Source organism: Trichosurus vulpecula, chromosome 5 (genome assembly GCF_011100635.1).
Source record: "Trichosurus vulpecula isolate mTriVul1 chromosome 5, mTriVul1.pri, whole genome shotgun sequence".
NCBI lineage: Eukaryota > Metazoa > Chordata > Mammalia > Diprotodontia > Phalangeridae > Trichosurus > Trichosurus vulpecula.
The window spans coordinates 177,535,412-177,554,750 of NC_050577.1; the positions used below are offsets into that span (position 1 = coordinate 177,535,412).

Below are 19,339 nucleotides of genomic sequence, written 5' to 3' on the forward strand. Positions count from 1 at the left end.
CAAAGAGAATCATATATATGCCTGAAAGGTTCGGAACCGCAGGATATAAGGAATTCTCTAGGTAGAAGGCAGAAAAATTAAAGCATGTATTTAAGCTCCACAGTAACAGGCCCACGAACCAGTGTCCCCATTTTGATATTTTGATCAAAAGCTTCCAGGCCCAATAAGTCTGCCTCACAAGAGTAACCAGAAGGCCACAGAGAAGCATGATGGTATAAAGCAAAATCATATACATGCCTCCCCTCTACGGTAAGAAGATTACCCACTGGCCTCAAGTCCTTGCTCAGTGCTCCTCGGTCCACACGTGGGTCAGCTCTGCTACCGGCAGCTCCTGCTTCACCTTTGGCTGTAGGCATCTCTGGCTCCAATGGAAAGAAAAAAGGGCTCTTCAAGCTATCTTCTCTCCTCTTATAGAGTTTTTGACATCATCAAGCGCTGCCTGAATGACCAGGGCCGATTGGTTCTTGAGTTGGCCCCTCCCCTCAGCCAGCCCCATGAATCATCACACAGGAAGTTCTCTGCTCCCAGGCATGGGTCTCTGGGCTTTCTGCCCCGGAAGAGGTCACACAGGAAGTTCTCTGCTCCCAGGCATGGGTCTCTGGGCTTCCTGCCCCGGAAGAGAAGCAGCAGACCCAGCACCCAGCAAGGCTCAATGAGATAAACTGAGTCACTCAAAGAAAACAAAGGCCACTCTGGCCACAATATTTCAGCTATCCGAGAGGCTTTTCACACCGAAGGCTTCATCATCACTTTGTAGTTTTTACTATTCCACCTCTAATATTGTGAACTTTGGAATTTTCCTCTCTGAATACAATCTATTGTCCTTCTACTTCTCCCATTTCATTTAGCCTTGAACTTTACAACTCTCCTATCACGTTTGGCATATTTCTTAGCCTCTTGCTTTATTGGACAGAGTGAAGATTCCCTCCTTGAACTTTCTCATTACCTTCTTCTACTTTGCTAAATTTAATCTTTACAAAACCTATCCTTCATTATAGCTTCTCTTATTTTATTCATGACACCACCATCCTACTAGCTATCCCTGATCTTGTTATCAGTCATTAAAAAAATTGAATTGCATTTAAAAAAAAAAGTATGCTTTCGGTTCCTCCCATAACCTTTCCTATCTCCTCCTGAGGAAGCAAGAAAAACAACATCTATGTTGCAAACATATATAGTCAAGCAAAACAAATTCCTTCCTTGGCCATGCCCAACAATAATAACAAAAAATGTCTTGAACTGCACTTTGAGTCCATCATCTTTCTATTTGGATATGAATAGTGTGTTCCATCATGAGTCTTCTGGAATTGTGGTTGGTCATTGTATTGATAAAAATTCCCAAGTCTTTCAAAGTTGTTTGTCTTTAAAATATTGTTATTGTGTAAAATTCTCTAGTTCTGCTCATTTCACTTTGCATCAGTTCCTATAAGTATTCCCATCCCCTTTATGATTTCTTACAAAACAATAATATTCTGTCATATTAATATACCTTAACTTGTTCAGCTATTCCTTAATTGATGAGCATCTTTTCAGTTTCTAATTCTTTGCCACCACAAATAGAGCTGCTATAAATATTTTTGTACGGATTGGTCCTTTTCCTCTTTCTTTGATATATTTGAGAAATAGACAGTTGTATCCAATTCTTTGAGATCCCATTTGAGGTTTTCTTGGCAGAGATACTGGAGTGGTTTGCCATTTCCTTCTCCAGCTCATTTTATAGATAAGGAAACTGAGGCAAACAAGGTTAAGTGACTTTCCCAGGGTTACACAGTTATTAAGTGTCTGAGGCTAGATTTGAGATTAGCAAGGAGTCTTCTTAATTCCAAGCCCAGTGCTCTATCCATTGTGCCACCTAGCTGCCCCCGTCAAAGGGTATACAAAATTTAGTAGATTTTCAGGCATAGTTTCAAATTGTTTGTCTTATTTTGTCTTTTTCAACTACCCTTTATTGCCCATTCTTTTTCTACCTTGTCCTAATTCTGTACTTTTGTTTGTCTTCACATCCAGAATCTCTGTTGACAACCTTTTCTTCAAGACCTAACTTAGATACTGTCTCCTTCATGAAATCTTTTACCTTTCCTCCCTCCTCAGGATGTAATATCTCCTTTTTCAGATTTCCCATAGAAATTTGCCTGGGCTTTTGTCTTAAACTTCTTACATCTTCCTTTGTATCGTACTTATTTGTGCGTACCATATCTCATTGTTAAATTTGAATAATGTCATTTTTCATATTTTTCCCAGTACCTATCACACTGTATTTCACATAGTAGGTACTTAAAAGGTTTGCAGAATTTAATTAAATATCAATAATGGCATCCTATCTAGATTTTTACCATTATCTATAGTTTTGTTATTAGCATGTGAGCTCCAGTTTTATTCAATCTATTTTATATAATCATGAGCTGTGGAATATTGACTCACCTTTATATAAAATAAAATGAATAGAAACGGACCAAATATGTAGTCCCAAAACACTCTGTTGCCCTCATAGAAGTTTTTCTATTTAACTAGCTATAAACATCATAAAAGACCCTTGAGGCAAAAATATGGAGCTGATACATCCTAATGACTGTGCTCTTGAATTGCAAGAAGACATTAAACGGATTACAGAGTGATTTGCAGAGTGAGCACAGTGCTATGAATTGAAGATACATTTTAAAAAGATCAAGGTCACATATAAGTCTCTATTAAGAAAATAGGACATACAACTAAAGATTTTTCTTGGCATTTTCCATTTGATATTTGCCACTGATTGTTCCAAGTTAGCATCCTTTATTCACTATTGTGCTAATAAATATTCAAGGAATCTTGATTTTAGCTATTTTGATAAACCAGAAATTTAATTATTGTTTAACTTAACAAAATATATTGTCTGAGGTCTTGAATTTATGAAAATGTGAGAATAAAGCACTGCTCCAAGTGAATCCACCATTGATAAAGAGTTTGGAAAGTAGGAAATTAATGGAGTTTGAGGGGTAACATGAGGATAAGGGCAACCTTTCCACTTCCTCCCTTCTGTGGCAGAGAAAAGAAAAGCAATCTGAATTTATTGTAGTGCCTCCTTAATGTTTGGCTTTAACCAGAGTCCCTCAAAAAGTGCTCTTGAAGAGTACAACTCAAATTTTCAGATGTATATTAACGAATAAACAGGTTTAAATAAGTGATATTTGGCCTTATATACTTTGTATATAAAGGACTCCTTACCTTGGAAACTGGAAGGATAGATATGTTCATTAATTTTGTTTAAATTCTGTAGAAAGTTGTAAGCCTACCAACTTGTATTAGTCACTCCCCCTACCAGTGCAGATCATCATCTCTAAAACAGAGTCACAGAAAGTTATCCAGAGCACTGGGAGATTAAACAACTTGCCTTTGGACATACAACCACTGTGTCAAAGCAAGGACTTAAACCAAGTCTTCCTGGATCCAAGGGAGCCAGGCCCTATCACTGTGCCATGCAGCCTAATTGCATGGCCTGGAATTAATATCATATGCCTAGTCTAGCAACAGTAAAGTAATGCTCAAATGTCACAACCCATCAATGAGTGAGTTAAATGTTACTGTAAGATGCATTGATTTCACATGTGACAAGAGTTGTGGAATGCTAGGACAATCAATTAGTAGGCTATAGTGACTTACAGCAATTGGAAGAGGTATTCATCATTTTGATAAAAGATGTATGTTTGCGTTTCTTTGTATTCCTACACTTAACTTAATGACTAGTATATATTATGTGCTTATTATATGCTCGTTTGTTGACTTGACATTGTATAAGCTAAAAATATCCATGAACAGCAGAGTTAAGGAATTCTACTCTGAGTCTAATGGTAGTGGTTCTCCAGTTCAGTCCTCCAGCCACTTGCAGGAGCCATTTCCTGAAATATATTTTCAAGTTTCTACTTAAATACCTCCTGTGATGGAGAACTTACAACCTCTAGACTGAGTCCATTTTATTACTGATACTTTTGAATGTTTAAAGACAGTTATCATGACTTCCCTTAGTCTTCACTTGTCTAAGCTAAATATCAGTTTCTTCAACTGTTCCTTAAATCAGCATGACCTCCTGATGCCTCATCATTTTAGTCTATCTCTCCTAGATACTTCAATTTATTGTTTTCTCTTATAAAATGCAATACCCAGAATTGAGCCCAGAATTCTGCCAGCACCAAATAATAGTTATTGTATGTATGAATAAAATTCAAACAGCTAGGTGGTGCAGTACTTAGAGTGCCAGGCCTGAATTCTAGAGAACCTGAGTTCAAATGTGGCCTCAGACACTTACTAGCTGTGTGACTCTGGCCAAGAAGTCACCTGTTTGTCTCAGTTTCCTCATCATAAAATGAGCTGGAAAAGGAAATGAGAAACCCCACTCCTGTGTATTTGCCAAGAAAACCCCAAATGGGATCATGAAGAATCAGGCACAACTGAAATGACTGAATAACAACAATGAACAAAATTCAGGATGGTATTCCTGCTAGAAGAGAAGATGAGAAGGCTTGAAGAAAACCTTTATACTTTCTAGGTTAATGGGGAGAATGACATTTTCCTTGAAAAGTATATCAATAGGAAAACAAAATGCAAAAATCATCTGAAGAGATAGAAGAGAATCCTCACCACTCTTGCAGGGTAAAAGAATGTCACAGAGAGAAAAGGAGAGAAGAAGGACTACTAAACCCTTGGGATTACGTGATGGCTATGAGAATCTTCCCACATGTGTGAAGAAAGCAGTCTCATGTTCTACAGAATGAAGTTGAGAACTCACAGGTGCCATAGAGTTGAAGGAATGAATAAATCAAAAGCACTTATTAAGTACTTACTATGTGCCAATCACTAGCCAAGGATTTATATCTCTGAGTGCTAAATGCTAGGGATATAAATAGGTAAGGTGAGACAGTCTTTGCCCTTACTGAATTCAAAATGTTAACTGATGGATTCAACATCCAAAAGAAAGTTGAGCTGTGGGGCAGATTCCAAGGACTGTTAGTCCTAAGGGATGGAAAAAGTGCAAGATTCCTTGAGTTACCTCAGTAGATCAGGTGACAGGGCCAGGGATCTGAAGGACAGATAGGCAGGGCATATAGTAATGCCAGTATCTTTTAGCAGGAGAAAAAGAGTTAGTGATTTTCAACTCATTTAAGATATATGAGTAGTCCAGCAACAAAGATAGGTTCTGGAAGGCCATCTTGTGTTAGGCAAGGGACAATGTGGTCAAAATATACTGGGATTATTGCCTTCCACAATATAGACTATTATATGTTTTTTTTTGCAAAGGCTAAATCATTTTTTAATTTAATATTTTATTTTTTCCCCAGTCACATGTAAAAACAATTTTTAACATTCATTTAAAAAAATTTTGTGTTCCAAATTCTATACTTTCCTCCCCCATTGAGAAAGCAAGGCAAGCAATTTGATATAGGTTATACATGTGCAGTCATGCAAAATATATTTCCATATTAGACTACAGACTATTTTAAAAGTAAGTTTTCCTTAGAATTTTTAATAGCCACATGATTGTTGGTTCATATCAAATTTGTGGTCATGTCTTATATTTTAGCTCAGTATGAGTCAAGCCATGAAAGTCACCAGTCTTAGGCTGTTTTCAGAGTGAGGCCTCGTATATAGCGTGATGGAAGTGATAGTCTTACTGTACTCTACTCCAGTCACACTATATATAGAGAATTATGTTCAGTTAATTGTATGCCACATTTTAGGAAGCCAGCCAGTCAACACGTATTTAAGTGCTTATTGTGTATCTGGCACTCCACATTCTAGGAATTTAAGAAAAGTAAATGTTCTTGTCCTCCAGAAGCTTACATTCTAAATGGGGAGACAACATGTAAATGAAGAGGTACATACAAGACACCTACAGAGTACATGGATAGATAGTAATGATCCATAGAGTATCCAGAATAGGGTATTCAGAATGGTAAAGGGTCTCATGTTTTTGCTGTAAGAAGGTCTTTGAAGGAATTGGGCATGCTTAGACTGGACAAGGGAAGACTTTGGAGAAGAGGGTGGTTGCTGTCTTCGCAAGGCTGTCGTATGGAAGTTGGCTGTTCTTCATGCCTCTAGAGGAAAAAAGTATGAATCAGGGATTGAAGTTGTAAAGAGGAAAATTAGACTTTCTGTAAAGACACTTTCTTAAGAATTAAAGCTTTTCCAAAGTGAAATGGGTCGCCTTAGAAGACAGGAGGTTTTCCTTTTCTTCAGACTTTGAAGAAACACTTTTAAGTGTGGTAGAGCAAATTTGTGTATAGGTAGGTAGATGTCATTTCTGAATGCCTCTGAGATCCGTTCTTGCTTTGAGATATTGTGAAAGCCCAAAGATTTTTTTCACATGAATAGTTTGCAAGTCAGCACCTCCCTCCCCCCCGAGTATTTGTGTACTAACCTCTTATTTTTATTATGTTTCATCATCTTGATTTTAGCCCAGTGTTTCAGTCTATCGAGATGTCTTTGATTCTCCATTTTATTACATAGAATATTTATCTCTTCCAGCTTTGGGCCTTTAGTAATTGATAAAAATGTTGAACAGAACAGAGCCAAGGACGGAATCTTCTGGCACTCTACTTAGCACAGAGCTATTAATCAACACTGTGGTTCTAGTTGTTCAGTCAGCAGAGCTGTAAATAGCTAATAGTCCTTGCAAACAGTGGGGCTCTGTACAGCCATATACATGAGAAGAATCTCAATATGTAGTAAATGTGAACTTTGGGTCTTTTTAATGACAATACCACATGGATAAAACACTATCAACAGCAACATCTTCAGACTTGAAGAACTTACATTTCTCTGGCCCTTTTTCTACACAAAACACAGATAAATGTCTGTATTGTGTGTGTATATATACATATATACATATATATATATATATTATCTAGATGTGTTGATGTAGTATATTTGTGTGTATGTCTATACAACCACATAATTTCAAAGTTGGAAGACAATACCTAGCCCAGTATTCTCGTATCACAGGTGTGGCAACTGAAGGTCCAAGAGGGGAAGGCACTTGTCAAGGATCGTGCAGCTGGTCACAGCTAGCATTAACATAGTGCTTTAAGATTTGCGAAGTATTTTATAAATATCTCATTTTATTCTCACAATAACCTGGGGAATAGGAAACTGATTCAGAAAGTGGCTGTGATTTGCCCACGGTCACACGGCCTGTTAAGTGTCTGATGCTGTATTTGAACTCAGGTCTTCTGGACTCTAGGTCTAGCTGAAAATTTGGAAAACATATAATCTCAGTAGAAAAATAATTGAATATTAAATGTCACGTATTCTACAGTCTGACTCAATAGCAATAATAACAAGCATTTAGTAAGCAAGATACTGTGTGATCTTGGGAAAATTGTTTCACCTTCCTGGGCCTCAGTTTCCTCATCTGTAAAATAAGAAGGTTGACCTCTGAAGTCCTTTCTAGCTCTATACCTATAATCTTATATACAGTGTATAGAACACTGTGTTAGGCACTGGGGACAGAAGTTTAGATAAGACGTAACATTTTATTAAAAACTTATTCTCTCTCCCTCTCCCCCTCCCTCCCCCTCTCCCCTCATCCTCCTCCCCCCATCTGTCTTATCTGTCTCTTTGTCTCTGTATGTCCCAGTTTCTTTCTCCCTTCCTCTCTCTTTCTTTCTCTCCCTTCCCACCAAAGGAACCATACCATGCTTGCTCGTAAATCATTTATTTGATAGTCCAGATTTAGATGATTTACTGTATTTATTTAGTCCCTAAAAAGATGTTAAATAGCTTTCAGATCATTTGCAGACAGTACCTTTTGATCTTCAGTGTTTCAGTGCACCTAGAAAGAGGTGTTTTGAGGATGGGAAATGATTTTCTTTGGGCTATTATAATTGCAGTGGTGGGTAAGTCTGGTGCTTTGAGCTTTTGTTATTAGAGCACACCAATGCACTATGGGCAGTATTCTCCACAGGTTAGATTTCTCTTTCCTTTGAAGATGTACCCAATTTTGTCATTAAACTTGAGACCCGATAACAACTAAAAATACCTCTAAGTGATATGTTGGCAGCACTGAAATGTACCACCAGATGCCCATTAAGAAGCTCACATAACATGGTTGGTCAAACATGTCACTGCTTACCAGGACAATCACTTTGTTTCATTTGCAGACAAATGACTGGGGCCCTTCTCTCCTTGTATGTAGCTTAGCTATGGAACAGAGGTTTCAGAGTTTGAAACATATTTCCTTCTCTTTTCATGTGATAGGACTGAAAAGACTTCCTTGACTTGATGCTTATGACTGATACTGGATGATCCATTTAAGCAAAGTCCCTTTGGAAGCCATAATAGCTTTAAATAGAGCTTCTATTAGAAAGAAAAGAAAGACATTCAAAATACATAGTTGATTTCATCTGCTTTGTAGAATCCTATCACTTATCACCAATTCACATATTTTTTTATGGAGAATTAGGGTACATTTTAAAAAAACAATATTTATATTTGATCCAGTGTTGCTAAATTACACGTTGCCTTTTTTGGTTCCTAAATGTTTTTGTGCATTTAGGAAATGTTTGAAATTCTAAGTAATGGTTACTGGTTTGGGGGAGGGAAGGTTAGAGAAGATAAAGGAATCTTGGTTTCCATTGGAGTTTTCACATTGACATTGGAGCCTGAGAATAGTCTCAGCTGCCCATTGAAATGACCTGTAGAGGAACCCAAGACCTAGAATTAAATGAAATGCAAATTTTGAGTGTGGGAATATATTGAAATTTATCATCAGAATTACTTTTGTCAAAATAATTTGAGAAACAAATTCTATACAATTTTTGATGTAACAAAATCATTAAATATACTTATGTGTGATGCACTATTATGAGTCACTGAGAATTAAAAGAAATGAAACAAAAAGTCACAATTCTGATCTCCATTTGGAAGACCAGTTTCCTAGCTGTTGTCAGGACCATCCTGAGTAGTTCTAGTTTAGTCATTTTGCCAACAGAAGCTAACCTTGATTTGCCAAGGGCCAGAGTAACACTCTTGAACATATAATATATTTGTGACTATTTTATGTTTGTTCTGTCCCATATCTTCCTTTACTATGTCTCTTAAATTTAGCAATTTACTGGCTCTTTCCCTTGGAAGTTTAGAGTTTACTTAATAAACACTTTATTTGGCCTCATGTTTCATGGTATGTAATGAATCACAACAATGCTGTTAACACTCATAGCTAGCTAGCATGTGCCTGGCACGGTGCTAAGTGCTTTACAATATTATTTCATTTTCCCTACAACCCTGGGAGCTGTGTGCTATTACTATTCGCATTTTATAGTTGAAGAAGTTAACGCAAACGGGTTAAGCAGCTTGCCCAGGGTCCCATAGCTACAAGTGTCTGAGGCTGGATTTGAATCCAGGTGTTCCTGACTCCAGGCCTGACTCCAGGCCTGGCATTCTATCTACTATGCCACCTGCTGCCTCACACAGGATCGGAGCAGGTAGCTAGGTTTGTGTTTTTACTGTACACTTTCCAACTCTAACATTGTATTTTCTTGTCTTAATTACTCTAAGTACATATGGAAATGCTTTCATTCTTTCCCGATGGATCTTTCTTTGAAAACTTCTTATTATTACCCTTTCCCCCATTTCTGTATTGCTTACCTTGGCCCTGCCTTTCAAGAGCTAGGATTGAATGGGGTCCATGAGATTGACTGAATTTACTCTGAATTGGATAAAGGGCAAGAAAGGGTAAAAAAGGTTCATGTACAGATGAGGATGAACACTGAAGTGAAAGCAAATCAAGGCTAAGAACTGTCAGAAGACTCTTGGAACTAAAAGTGTCAGCAGTGGAAGCAGGGTCCAAACAAGGAATCACTATGTGGTCTAGGGGGTGGCTACCAAGAAGCAAAGTCTGGGGTTCAAGCTGCAGTTATTCAGTACTGAGTAAGTAATGTGTATCAAGCAAGTTAAAGGTTTATTTCTATACAATATACTTAGTTCCTCTTGGAAAAATTCGTGCTTTTTATACTCAATTATGTATTGCTGGCCCTACCCTCCAGTTTCTTCTAAATTCCTTCAGATTTGGAGCTCAGACAGCTGCCTTTACAATTTTCCATGATACTTATACTTGTGTGTATGAGATTCCATTCAGAGTCACCGCCCTGGTTTCCATCTTTATTACTACCTCTTACCTGGGCTGTTGCAGTAGGCTCCTCACTGGTCTCCTTCAGTCAGTTCTCCTGCCTCTATAATCTCCCTTCTGCATAGCTATCAAAGTGATGTGCCTAAATCAGCAGTCTGACCTGCTCAAGGAACTCTCTAATGGCCCAACTACAAACTCCTATATTTGACATTTAAAGTCTTTACAGCCTGGCTCCAATCTACCTTTCCAGACTAATTATACATTACTTAGCTTTACCTACTTTATGATTCTGCGATCCAGCAAATCTGGTCTACTTATAGTTTCTCATATATATCCCATCTCCCTATACCTTTGCCTGATCTTTCCCTGCCACTGCAGTGTACTCCACCCTTATCTTCACATATTAGTAGAGATTCTTAGCTTCCTTCAAAGCTCAACTCTGGCATAACCTGCTACATGTATCCTTTCCTGTTGCCCACTTCAACTGTTGGTGCCGACCGCTTCCCAAATTTTCTTATATTTGCTTTATGTAAATTGTCACATGTACTTCTTGTTGCCCATAAAAGAATGTAAGATTTTGTATTTCCAGAGCCTAACAGTGCCTGGCACATAATAGTGTTTAATAGTAGGTGCTTGATTGTATTTTCTACTTTTACAGTTTACCTTCTCTCTGCACCCAGGCTTTCCATTCATAGCCCCACAACACTTGTTCAAGCCTTTATTGTTCTCCACCTAAAATGCTGCAATCCAGGACAGCATAGCGCCGTGAATAAAGTAATTAACATGAGGTCAGAAAGATCTAGGTTCAGATCCTGCCTCTGATATTTACTATCTGTATGACTCTGGTCAAATATCAATTTCTCTGAGTCTCAGTTTCTCCATTTATAAAAATAATACCTGTAGGATTTCATTGGGTTTTTGTCAGGTATGACTTGTGAAAGTGTTTTGTGGTCTTTTAAGTGTTACACAAGTATTTGTTCTTATATGCCTCAGATACACAGTAGCTGTGTGACCATGAGTAAGATGTTTGATGCTCTAAGCATTCCTTAAGTCTGTAAGTTAAAGATCGGTTGCTGATCTGCATTTGTGAATGGAGTTTTATACAGGGGATTCCCTGCACTGATGTAATCCAAAGTCCTTACCACAAATTATTATTATTATTGTTGTTATTATAGTGTGTCTCTCTGCCTCCAATCACAGTGATATTGCAATGAAGAAAATCCTTCATTATGCAGAGATGTGATCATCACTTCCTTCTGCTCTGGCTCCATATTACCTGTGTACAAATCTGTCTCCTGGTTTTCAAGACCCTCCTACTAGCCTCATCTCACACTAAGCCCACCATTCTCAATACTCTATGCTGGGTCTCAGTTTTCTATCACCTGAACACATTCTATGCTTTCCTGCTTCCATACCTTTGCTCATGCAGTTCAGTTCATCTGGAATTATAGCTATTTTCATTTGTGTTGCATCTACTCTACTAGACTGTAGAGTTTAGTGGGTAGCAATCATTCCTTATTTATGTTTGGATCTCTATCACTCCCTCCCCACTTTCACCCTGGCGGTTAGGATAATATTCTGCAAATAGTAGGCACTAACTAAATTTATGTTGAGTGAAAATTCAGAATTAAAAAAAAATTCTAATAGTCTCTTCTTCCTTTCTTAATTGGATCTTTTCTGTCTTGCTTTGTTAGAGCCTTTATATTGCTTTACTATAGCCTAGATGTTTTAGGTGTAGTTGAAGAGAAATTAAAATAGGGATTAGTCATATTTAACCATTCTTGTATTATTTTATTCATACTGTTATTTTAGCATGTCCTCATTTCTAGAGGTAAATCCTTTATAATGCCTCATCATGAATGCAGAGGCAGCCTTGAATGAAAAAAATGAATGCAAATACATTTATTAAGTGCTTACCATGTGCCAGGCATTGTGCTAAGTACCGGGGATACAACTACAAGTAAGTAAAACAGTCCCTATCCTTAAGGAGTTTTCCTTCTATTACTAGGAGACAACATACAAAGGGGAGTTAGAAGTGGAGGGGGAAGGCCATGCTAGCAAAGCACACGCTGGAAAGCCTTTTGAGTATGAATCTGGTATTGGTGGACCAGCCTATCTATTCTAGGTTGGCTATAAGATAATGAATTTTCCCGTCATAAAAAATAAAAAAGAATTGTCTGTTGAGTACAGGAGTGGTGATCCTCAGTAGTGTCAGCACTCTCCAACTTTGAAATATTGAAATATGGAAGGAAAATGATGTTTCTGGAAATACAAATTTAATTAGTGGCGTGCAGAGTGAATAAGAATTAAACAGGCTGAAGGATGTTGGTGGGAAAGGAAGGTGAGAAAGATGGGTGGTATATAAGAAATTTGTTTCAAGGAGGAATTTATAATGTATTTTGAAGAAAATTAAGAAAAATGAAAGGTATGGCAGGTTGGGATTTTAGGGGGAACACTAAGTTCCACAATAAAAATATTTGTACTTAACTTAGATTTTAAATACATTTGGATAGAATATGTATTTGTATTATAAAATGTTGATTTGTTATTTAAATATTGTGTGCAAGCATTATGGACTGTTTTTATTTTCCTGTGTAGGTTTGCAATACAACTACAGATAGAAAACATGCAGATATCTTTTTAGAAAAGTGTGTAACAGAGCCAATCATGAATATTGTTAGTGGCTTCTTTAATTCTCCCTTCTCAGACAATAGCACAAGCCTTCAGGTAAGTCAAGCAAAAGTCTTATAGTAGAAAGCTAATTAATCCTCTATTGAAAGGACAAATGTTTTCATTAATTTGCTTTGGTCAGAAAGCCATTCCTATACCTATATAAAGTACAAACTATTAACCTGTACAAGTTTGCTAGGCTTTATTTAAATGAAAGGGCCATATAGTACTCCCTACCCCCAATTTCCTTACATATGAGAATCTGCAGACTGAATTTAGTCTGTTTGCTAAAAGATAATATTAGTGATATTTTCCCATAAATCAACAGGCATGATCACACATGTATCATGTTAAATTTTTTCTCTTTGGAGGAAATTTATTAAATATAACTCCCATTTGATCTTTTCTACTTTCCCATTAAGTGAAAAACATTTCTATTCATAATGAAAATAATTTGTATTTTTAAGATAATAGATATTTTAATAAAGATTTCTGTCTAGGATATATATGTATGTGTATGTATATATGTGTACATATATATATATACACACACACACACATACTTTTTTTTTTCAGTCCACATATCTAGTTTTGAGGAAAGTTATATTTTTCCTGCTTAAATTTATGATAATAGCACAAAGTAAAAAACTAATTGCATTTTGATGAAGGTTTTGAAAATTCAAGGTACTATGCCTAATATTTTAAAGGTTCACTTCCATGTTTATGCATTTTCCCTTCTGTTTTAGACTCATCAACCAGTTTTTATTCAACTGCTTCAGTCTGCCTTTAGAATTTACAACTGTACCTGGTTAAACCCAGTACAGAAAGCCTCAGTGGAGTCATGTATCAAAACACTGGCCGAAGTGGGTATGTTAAACTGTCAAGTTTTTCTTATTCTTATGTATATTTAAGGTGGCTCTGATTGGAGCTAATGGACAACAAAAGTAGCTTTTCTCTTTTGTAGTTAAATAATTGAGAATCTTTCTAATATGGTTAGCTTTATGAAAATGAATTGTAGTAAAAATAATCATTTTACTCTTCTATATCTTTTTTGGGTCAGGACTGTAATATTGGTCTTTTTTTTTCCACATTTAGATTTAAGATTAATTGCAATGTTCTCATTACCTTAAACCAAAAATATCTCATTTAGATTTTATGGAGAGTAGCTTAGCTTCTATCTTAAAATTTACTAGGGAATTGTTTTTTCTGTTGAACAAACTTACTTAATTATACTTCCATCTGTTAGTAGTCTTTAAAAAGTTTTTTAGTTTTTGTATTTTGTTTCTAATCAGCAACATTTATTGAGTGCCCGCTGTATGCTAGGGACTTGACAAGTTAGAAGTAGAGGGTAAACTTCCTGACCTTGAGGATCTCATATTCTGTTTCAGGAGTTATCAACCCCCAAAAATGTGCTATGGAGGCAAAACCTCTTGGGATACTGGGGTAGGTTTCCTTATTTGTAAAAAGAGGTGTTGGACTAGATAGCCTCTAAGCTTCTTTCCACCTCTAAACCTGTAATGCTCTTATCCTGTAATGAATGGTCACTGAATCATAGATTTTTAGTTAGATGGGACCTCAGCAATCAAAGAACCACCACCACAGGCCATTTGAAAAATGGTAATCCAGTCTTTTCTTCCAGTGAGTATAACCCATTGCCTCCTAAAGAATATCATTACTGTTTGGATAGCTCAAAATTATAGAAATAAAACTAGAAGGAAATTTTTCCTTACATTAAATCCAAATTTACAGCTCTGCAAATTTTGACCTTTATACCCTGATCCACATGACAGCCCTTCAGATGCTTGAAATTAGTTCTCAAGTCTCTCTTAAATCTTCTTTTCTACAAGATAAACATTATCACTTCCTTAAACTAGTCTTTATGTATCTTGGGGTGTATGAGGTATTCAGGGAGAACTAGCACCTCTGGTGAGATGGCTTGCTGAGGCCTTTTCAGGGTTTCTTTTCCACTTATGGTGTTTACCTTCACCCAGTTCTCACCTATGGCTCCTGAAAGCTGTACCATGTGCAGTGGCCACGCCCTGGTAAATTGTCTCAGTAGAATGGGCTAAACCAGGTTGAGGGTAACCAACAGGCCTCAGATGTCTACCCCAAGCACATGAAAATTTTCCCCGGTGGAATAGGTGCCAATGGCCATGAATGCAGCTGAAGCAGGTGCTATGGAGCTCTTAGAGCTTGGTCAGACATCTGCCAAGGTCATCCTGGGCCATCATCAGTCATCCTGACATTTGTCTTGCTGTTGGACTTTGATGACTCAGGAAGAGAGAGTGAGGCTGACAACTTTGTGCAGCTCTGCCTCACTTAAATCCAATTCATGTACAAGTCAAGCCATCACCATGATGTCATTGGTCCTTTTTGGAAACCAGGGATGAAAAACAATATATCATGAACTCAAGACTTTTGACCATCCTCATTGCTTTCCTCTGGTCACTCTCCGGCTTATGTGGCTCTCAAATTTGAAAGCAATTCCAAATGTCTGAACACATCAAAGTACAGTGGGGCTATTATCTCCTTATTCTTAGAAACTGTAATTTCATGCAGACCAAGATTATGTTAGCTTTTGTTGAATTTATTGACTGATACTCAATTCCACCAAAACCCTCAGATCTTTGTCAGACGAGTTGCTGTGCACCATGTCTTTCCCAACTTGTACTCATGAAGGCAATTTCTTTAATCTAAGTGTAACATTTTACATTTATTCCTACTTAAATTTTATCTTATTACATTTTGTGTTTTTTTGTTCTGGACTCTGTCATTCTATGTGTGTTAACTATCCCTCTAGACCTTGTGTCATTAGAGTTATAGGCATGCCATCTAAACCTTTATTCAATTGATAAAAACACTGGATAGTGGAGGGCCAATAACAGATATCTGAGGTTCTTCACTTGAGACATCCTTCCAAGTTGTTGTTAGACCATTAATTTCTTCTCTGAATTTAGCTATCCAATCATGTTCAAATCAATTTAAATGTGCCATTACCTAGCTCACATCCCTTCATATTTTCCCATATGAATAGCCAGAAATATTTTATCAAATACTTTCTTAAATTCTAGGTAAACTCTACCCACAGCATTTGTTTAGTAATAATAGCTCTGTCAAAAAGAGAAACAGATTAGTCCAGCACGACCTGTTCTTTGATGGAGCCAGCCAGCTTTTTATTGTTGCTTCTTTCTCTAGTTGTTCGCTAACTGTAGAAAGCAGAAGATAAGTTGTTGATTGTGAGTCAAACTATTTCCACTAGGACAAAGAGAACAGCATTGCAGACTTTCAAAGCTGGGGCAGCACTTCTCAAAAAGAAGGAAAAAAGGGTGTGGCAGCAGAGCAGCAGTGTGTTTATGTGGCAATTAAAATATTAAATGCAACATCTTCCACACTCATGTTTCAGGCTGCCAACACCTAGGCTAATGAGATGGCAAAGTAATTAACCTTGATATCACTACTAAAAACTAGTTGAGTTTGAAATCTATGTTCTATTTGCAACAAAGTATTTTATGTTTAAACCAGTTTAAGTAGCTTTTTCAAAAACAGCTCTGAAATGTAGTATAAATTGACAAATTGTGATGATATGTCATATGTTAGGTCTAGGAACACAAGAAAATCACCTAGCAAATACATCCTTGTATTTTACACTTTAATGATAGCACCTGGTAATTTTTTTTTAGCCTTAATGAGCTGAATTCAGTGGGGGAAATAAATCCACCATATGGTCTTAAACACTGCATGGAGAGCATGCTGATCATCAGCAGTACTTAAAAAGTGGGAAATTAAGAGCACTGAATCACATGTTGTGCTTGCTATCTGAACTCTGACTTAAGGAGTGCGTACATATTATGCAGCAAACTCATTTCTTACATCGTGGGATAACATGTCTTTGGGGGTTTTAAATGTGTAATAAACCTGTTAATGTAGCATGTTACTTATTATCAAGTCATAAACTTTCTCTGTTGGTTAAAAATTTATGATTAAGCAGGAAATGTTAATATGGTAGAAAAGGTTTTTTTAAAAAAAAGTCTTAAATACATAATTGATGCATGTGAGCAAGATAGTTTTTAGAAAAATAAGCTCAGGTGTATGTAGAACCAAAGGTCTAAATTTTTGGCGTATTAATAAGCACACTAATATTTATTAAGCATTGTTTGTATTCCAGGCTATGTGTGGGGCCCTGAAACTACAAAGCAACAAATGAAATAGTATGTTCCATCAGGGAACATATATTCTATTAGGGCAAACAACATTCTTCATAGCTAAGAAAATATAAAAAGATGTATACAAAGTAAATTCAAAGTAATTTTGTGGGATGAGGGAGGCAGTGTTAGAGGGATGGTATTAATACAGGCTTTATGTCAGAGATAACCTTTGAGTTTAGACTTGAAGAAAATGAGGGATTCTAAGAGGTAAATGAGAGGAGAGTTTATTTTCAGGTACATTCTATCCCAAGGCATGGACCCAAGAGATGGTATTTCATGGCTGAGAAACAGCAAGTAGGCCAGTTTGGCTGTACTGACTATAAAGAGGAGTAATGTATAATAAGTCTAGAAAGGCAGGCTGAAACCAGATTGTAAGGGCTTTAAAGGAGAGGCGCTATATGACTTTTCTTTTTTATTTGCAAACCTAGTGCCTAGAGTAACACTTTGTACATAGTAGATGCTTAAACATTTGCTGAATGCGGAAACAATGATACTACATGCAAGAAGAGCAGCTGCACATAGAGCCATTCAGCTCTGGAATTATCTTTCCTTTTCCTGGTGTCACCATATAATCCTGTTGAGGATTTTCCTCCCAGAGCTTATGTGGGGCGTCTGACTCTTTAATTCTTTTTTCTTTTAAATCGTGTCTGTTTATTTATTTTTAACATTAATTTATAAAATTTTGAGGTCCAAATTCTCTGCCTTCCTCTAGTCCATCCCCCACACAGCACAATAGTATTACAGAATGAAAAGAGTTTAAATTACAGTAGAGAGTAAATGATTTTCTTTAATGAAAATTTTTTAAGTTGAAAGAGATTTTCTTTTGGTTTAGTGAGTTGTTGATGGAATTGTAAATTGGGGATAGAGTTCCATTGAATATAGCAAGCACCATTATCAAAAAACATCATTTGTGTGGCATTGTGATATGAACTATACAAAAATGCTAAAGTCTTCCTCCTCACAGTACAAATTGAGTTAAATGCAATTGCTGTCTTCCAGGACATCAGTGACACACATAATATGTCATATTAAATATCTACAGCAAAAATTTTATTTATATAATTTAGGAAGAAGATAATGAGGGGGTGAATTAAATTAGCAAGGGATTTGAGGAAGAACCTTCACAGAAAGTACTGTCCTTGCTTATATCTGAGACACAAGTCTCATATTATTTGTTGCTTATTGTTTCTTGGGTTGCTACACATCTTTAAAATCCTGTGTAATGAATGTTTTGAGATCGTGAGTTATTGCAAATTTAATGATTATATGTCCCGGTAATCCTGAGCTTTTCAGTTTTGCTTTTGGAAATTTGTAATCTTTTTAGAATTTTTAGAGGCTCTGTATATCACAAAACTGATGGGCTTTTCTTTAGTGTCATAACCTTGTGTCAGTTATACAGATTCAATCTGTACAATATGCTTGTTATCTTCTCTCCTCTTCCTTGGTGCTGTCATCTTCTGGCTTACAGGTTACTTTCTTTCAACTTATTCAATAACTTTAGTAACTGGTTTATACTCTTGTTTTCCCATTCCCTTCCATTATCCTCAGGGACTTCAATATTTATATTGTCAACCCTGCTACCATCTTGACCTCCTTACCTTTCATGACCTCCTTCTCTATCCCATTTAGCCATACATAATCTCTTGGGAATAACATGACTTCCTAAACTGAAAAATGTGAAATTCTACTTCCCAATCTTAACCTTTTCTCCTTTCATCTTTCCTAGTTTCTCCTACTAAACCTACTTTCCCCTCTTTTAATGATATAGTAGATGCAAAGATAGATACTAGAGGAAAAATAGGAGAGTTTTATGTGATCTGATACGAGAACTACTTTCTAGGACAAAATGAGATGAAGCTGACAAGGAATATTAAGGATAAGAAGATTAGTTTTTAAGCTATAATGAGGGAAAGTGAAGGATTAAAAAAGAGGCTTATGGTTGATGGGATGAACAGAGACAAGGTAGTGTTGCTTACCTCTGATTTTGCTTCTTTGACTGGATAGAACAGAACAAAAAGGTTAAGAGGCAGCTGATACTCAAGTCAGGAGATGGGAGAATATCTACCTGCCCTTGATGAGTTCAAATCACTTGGCCCAGATGAACTACATCTGAGGGAACTGAAAGGATTGGCATATAGGTAGAGAAGTAGCAAAGGGATGTAAAGAATGAGAAATTTCTTATTAGAACTATCCAGAAGTGAACAGGCATCTTCAAGATGGAAAGATAATTTGTCAGTTATTTAATAGAGAGGATTCTTGTTCAGACATGGGTTAGACTAAATGGCCTCTGGGTTCCTTCCTTTTCTGAGATACTATGTGACTGTAATCAAATAAACTTAAATTTTCCCCCAAATGTAGATTATTA

At 36.7% G+C, this 19,339-nt stretch overlaps 1 protein-coding gene across 1 annotated transcript in view; it reads left to right on the top strand.

The window, feature by feature from the left end:
• The window catches only part of ITPR2 (inositol 1,4,5-trisphosphate receptor type 2), a 545,841-nt gene that overhangs the window by 287,031 nt on the left and 239,471 nt on the right, over window positions 1-19,339 (top strand). Inside the window, exons 33-34 of the mRNA XM_036758879.1 lie at window positions 12,698-12,826; window positions 13,516-13,636. Of these exons, the coding sequence (XP_036614774.1) occupies window positions 12,698-12,826; window positions 13,516-13,636 (250 nt within the window). The remainder of the gene's footprint in view (window positions 1-12,697; window positions 12,827-13,515; window positions 13,637-19,339) is intronic.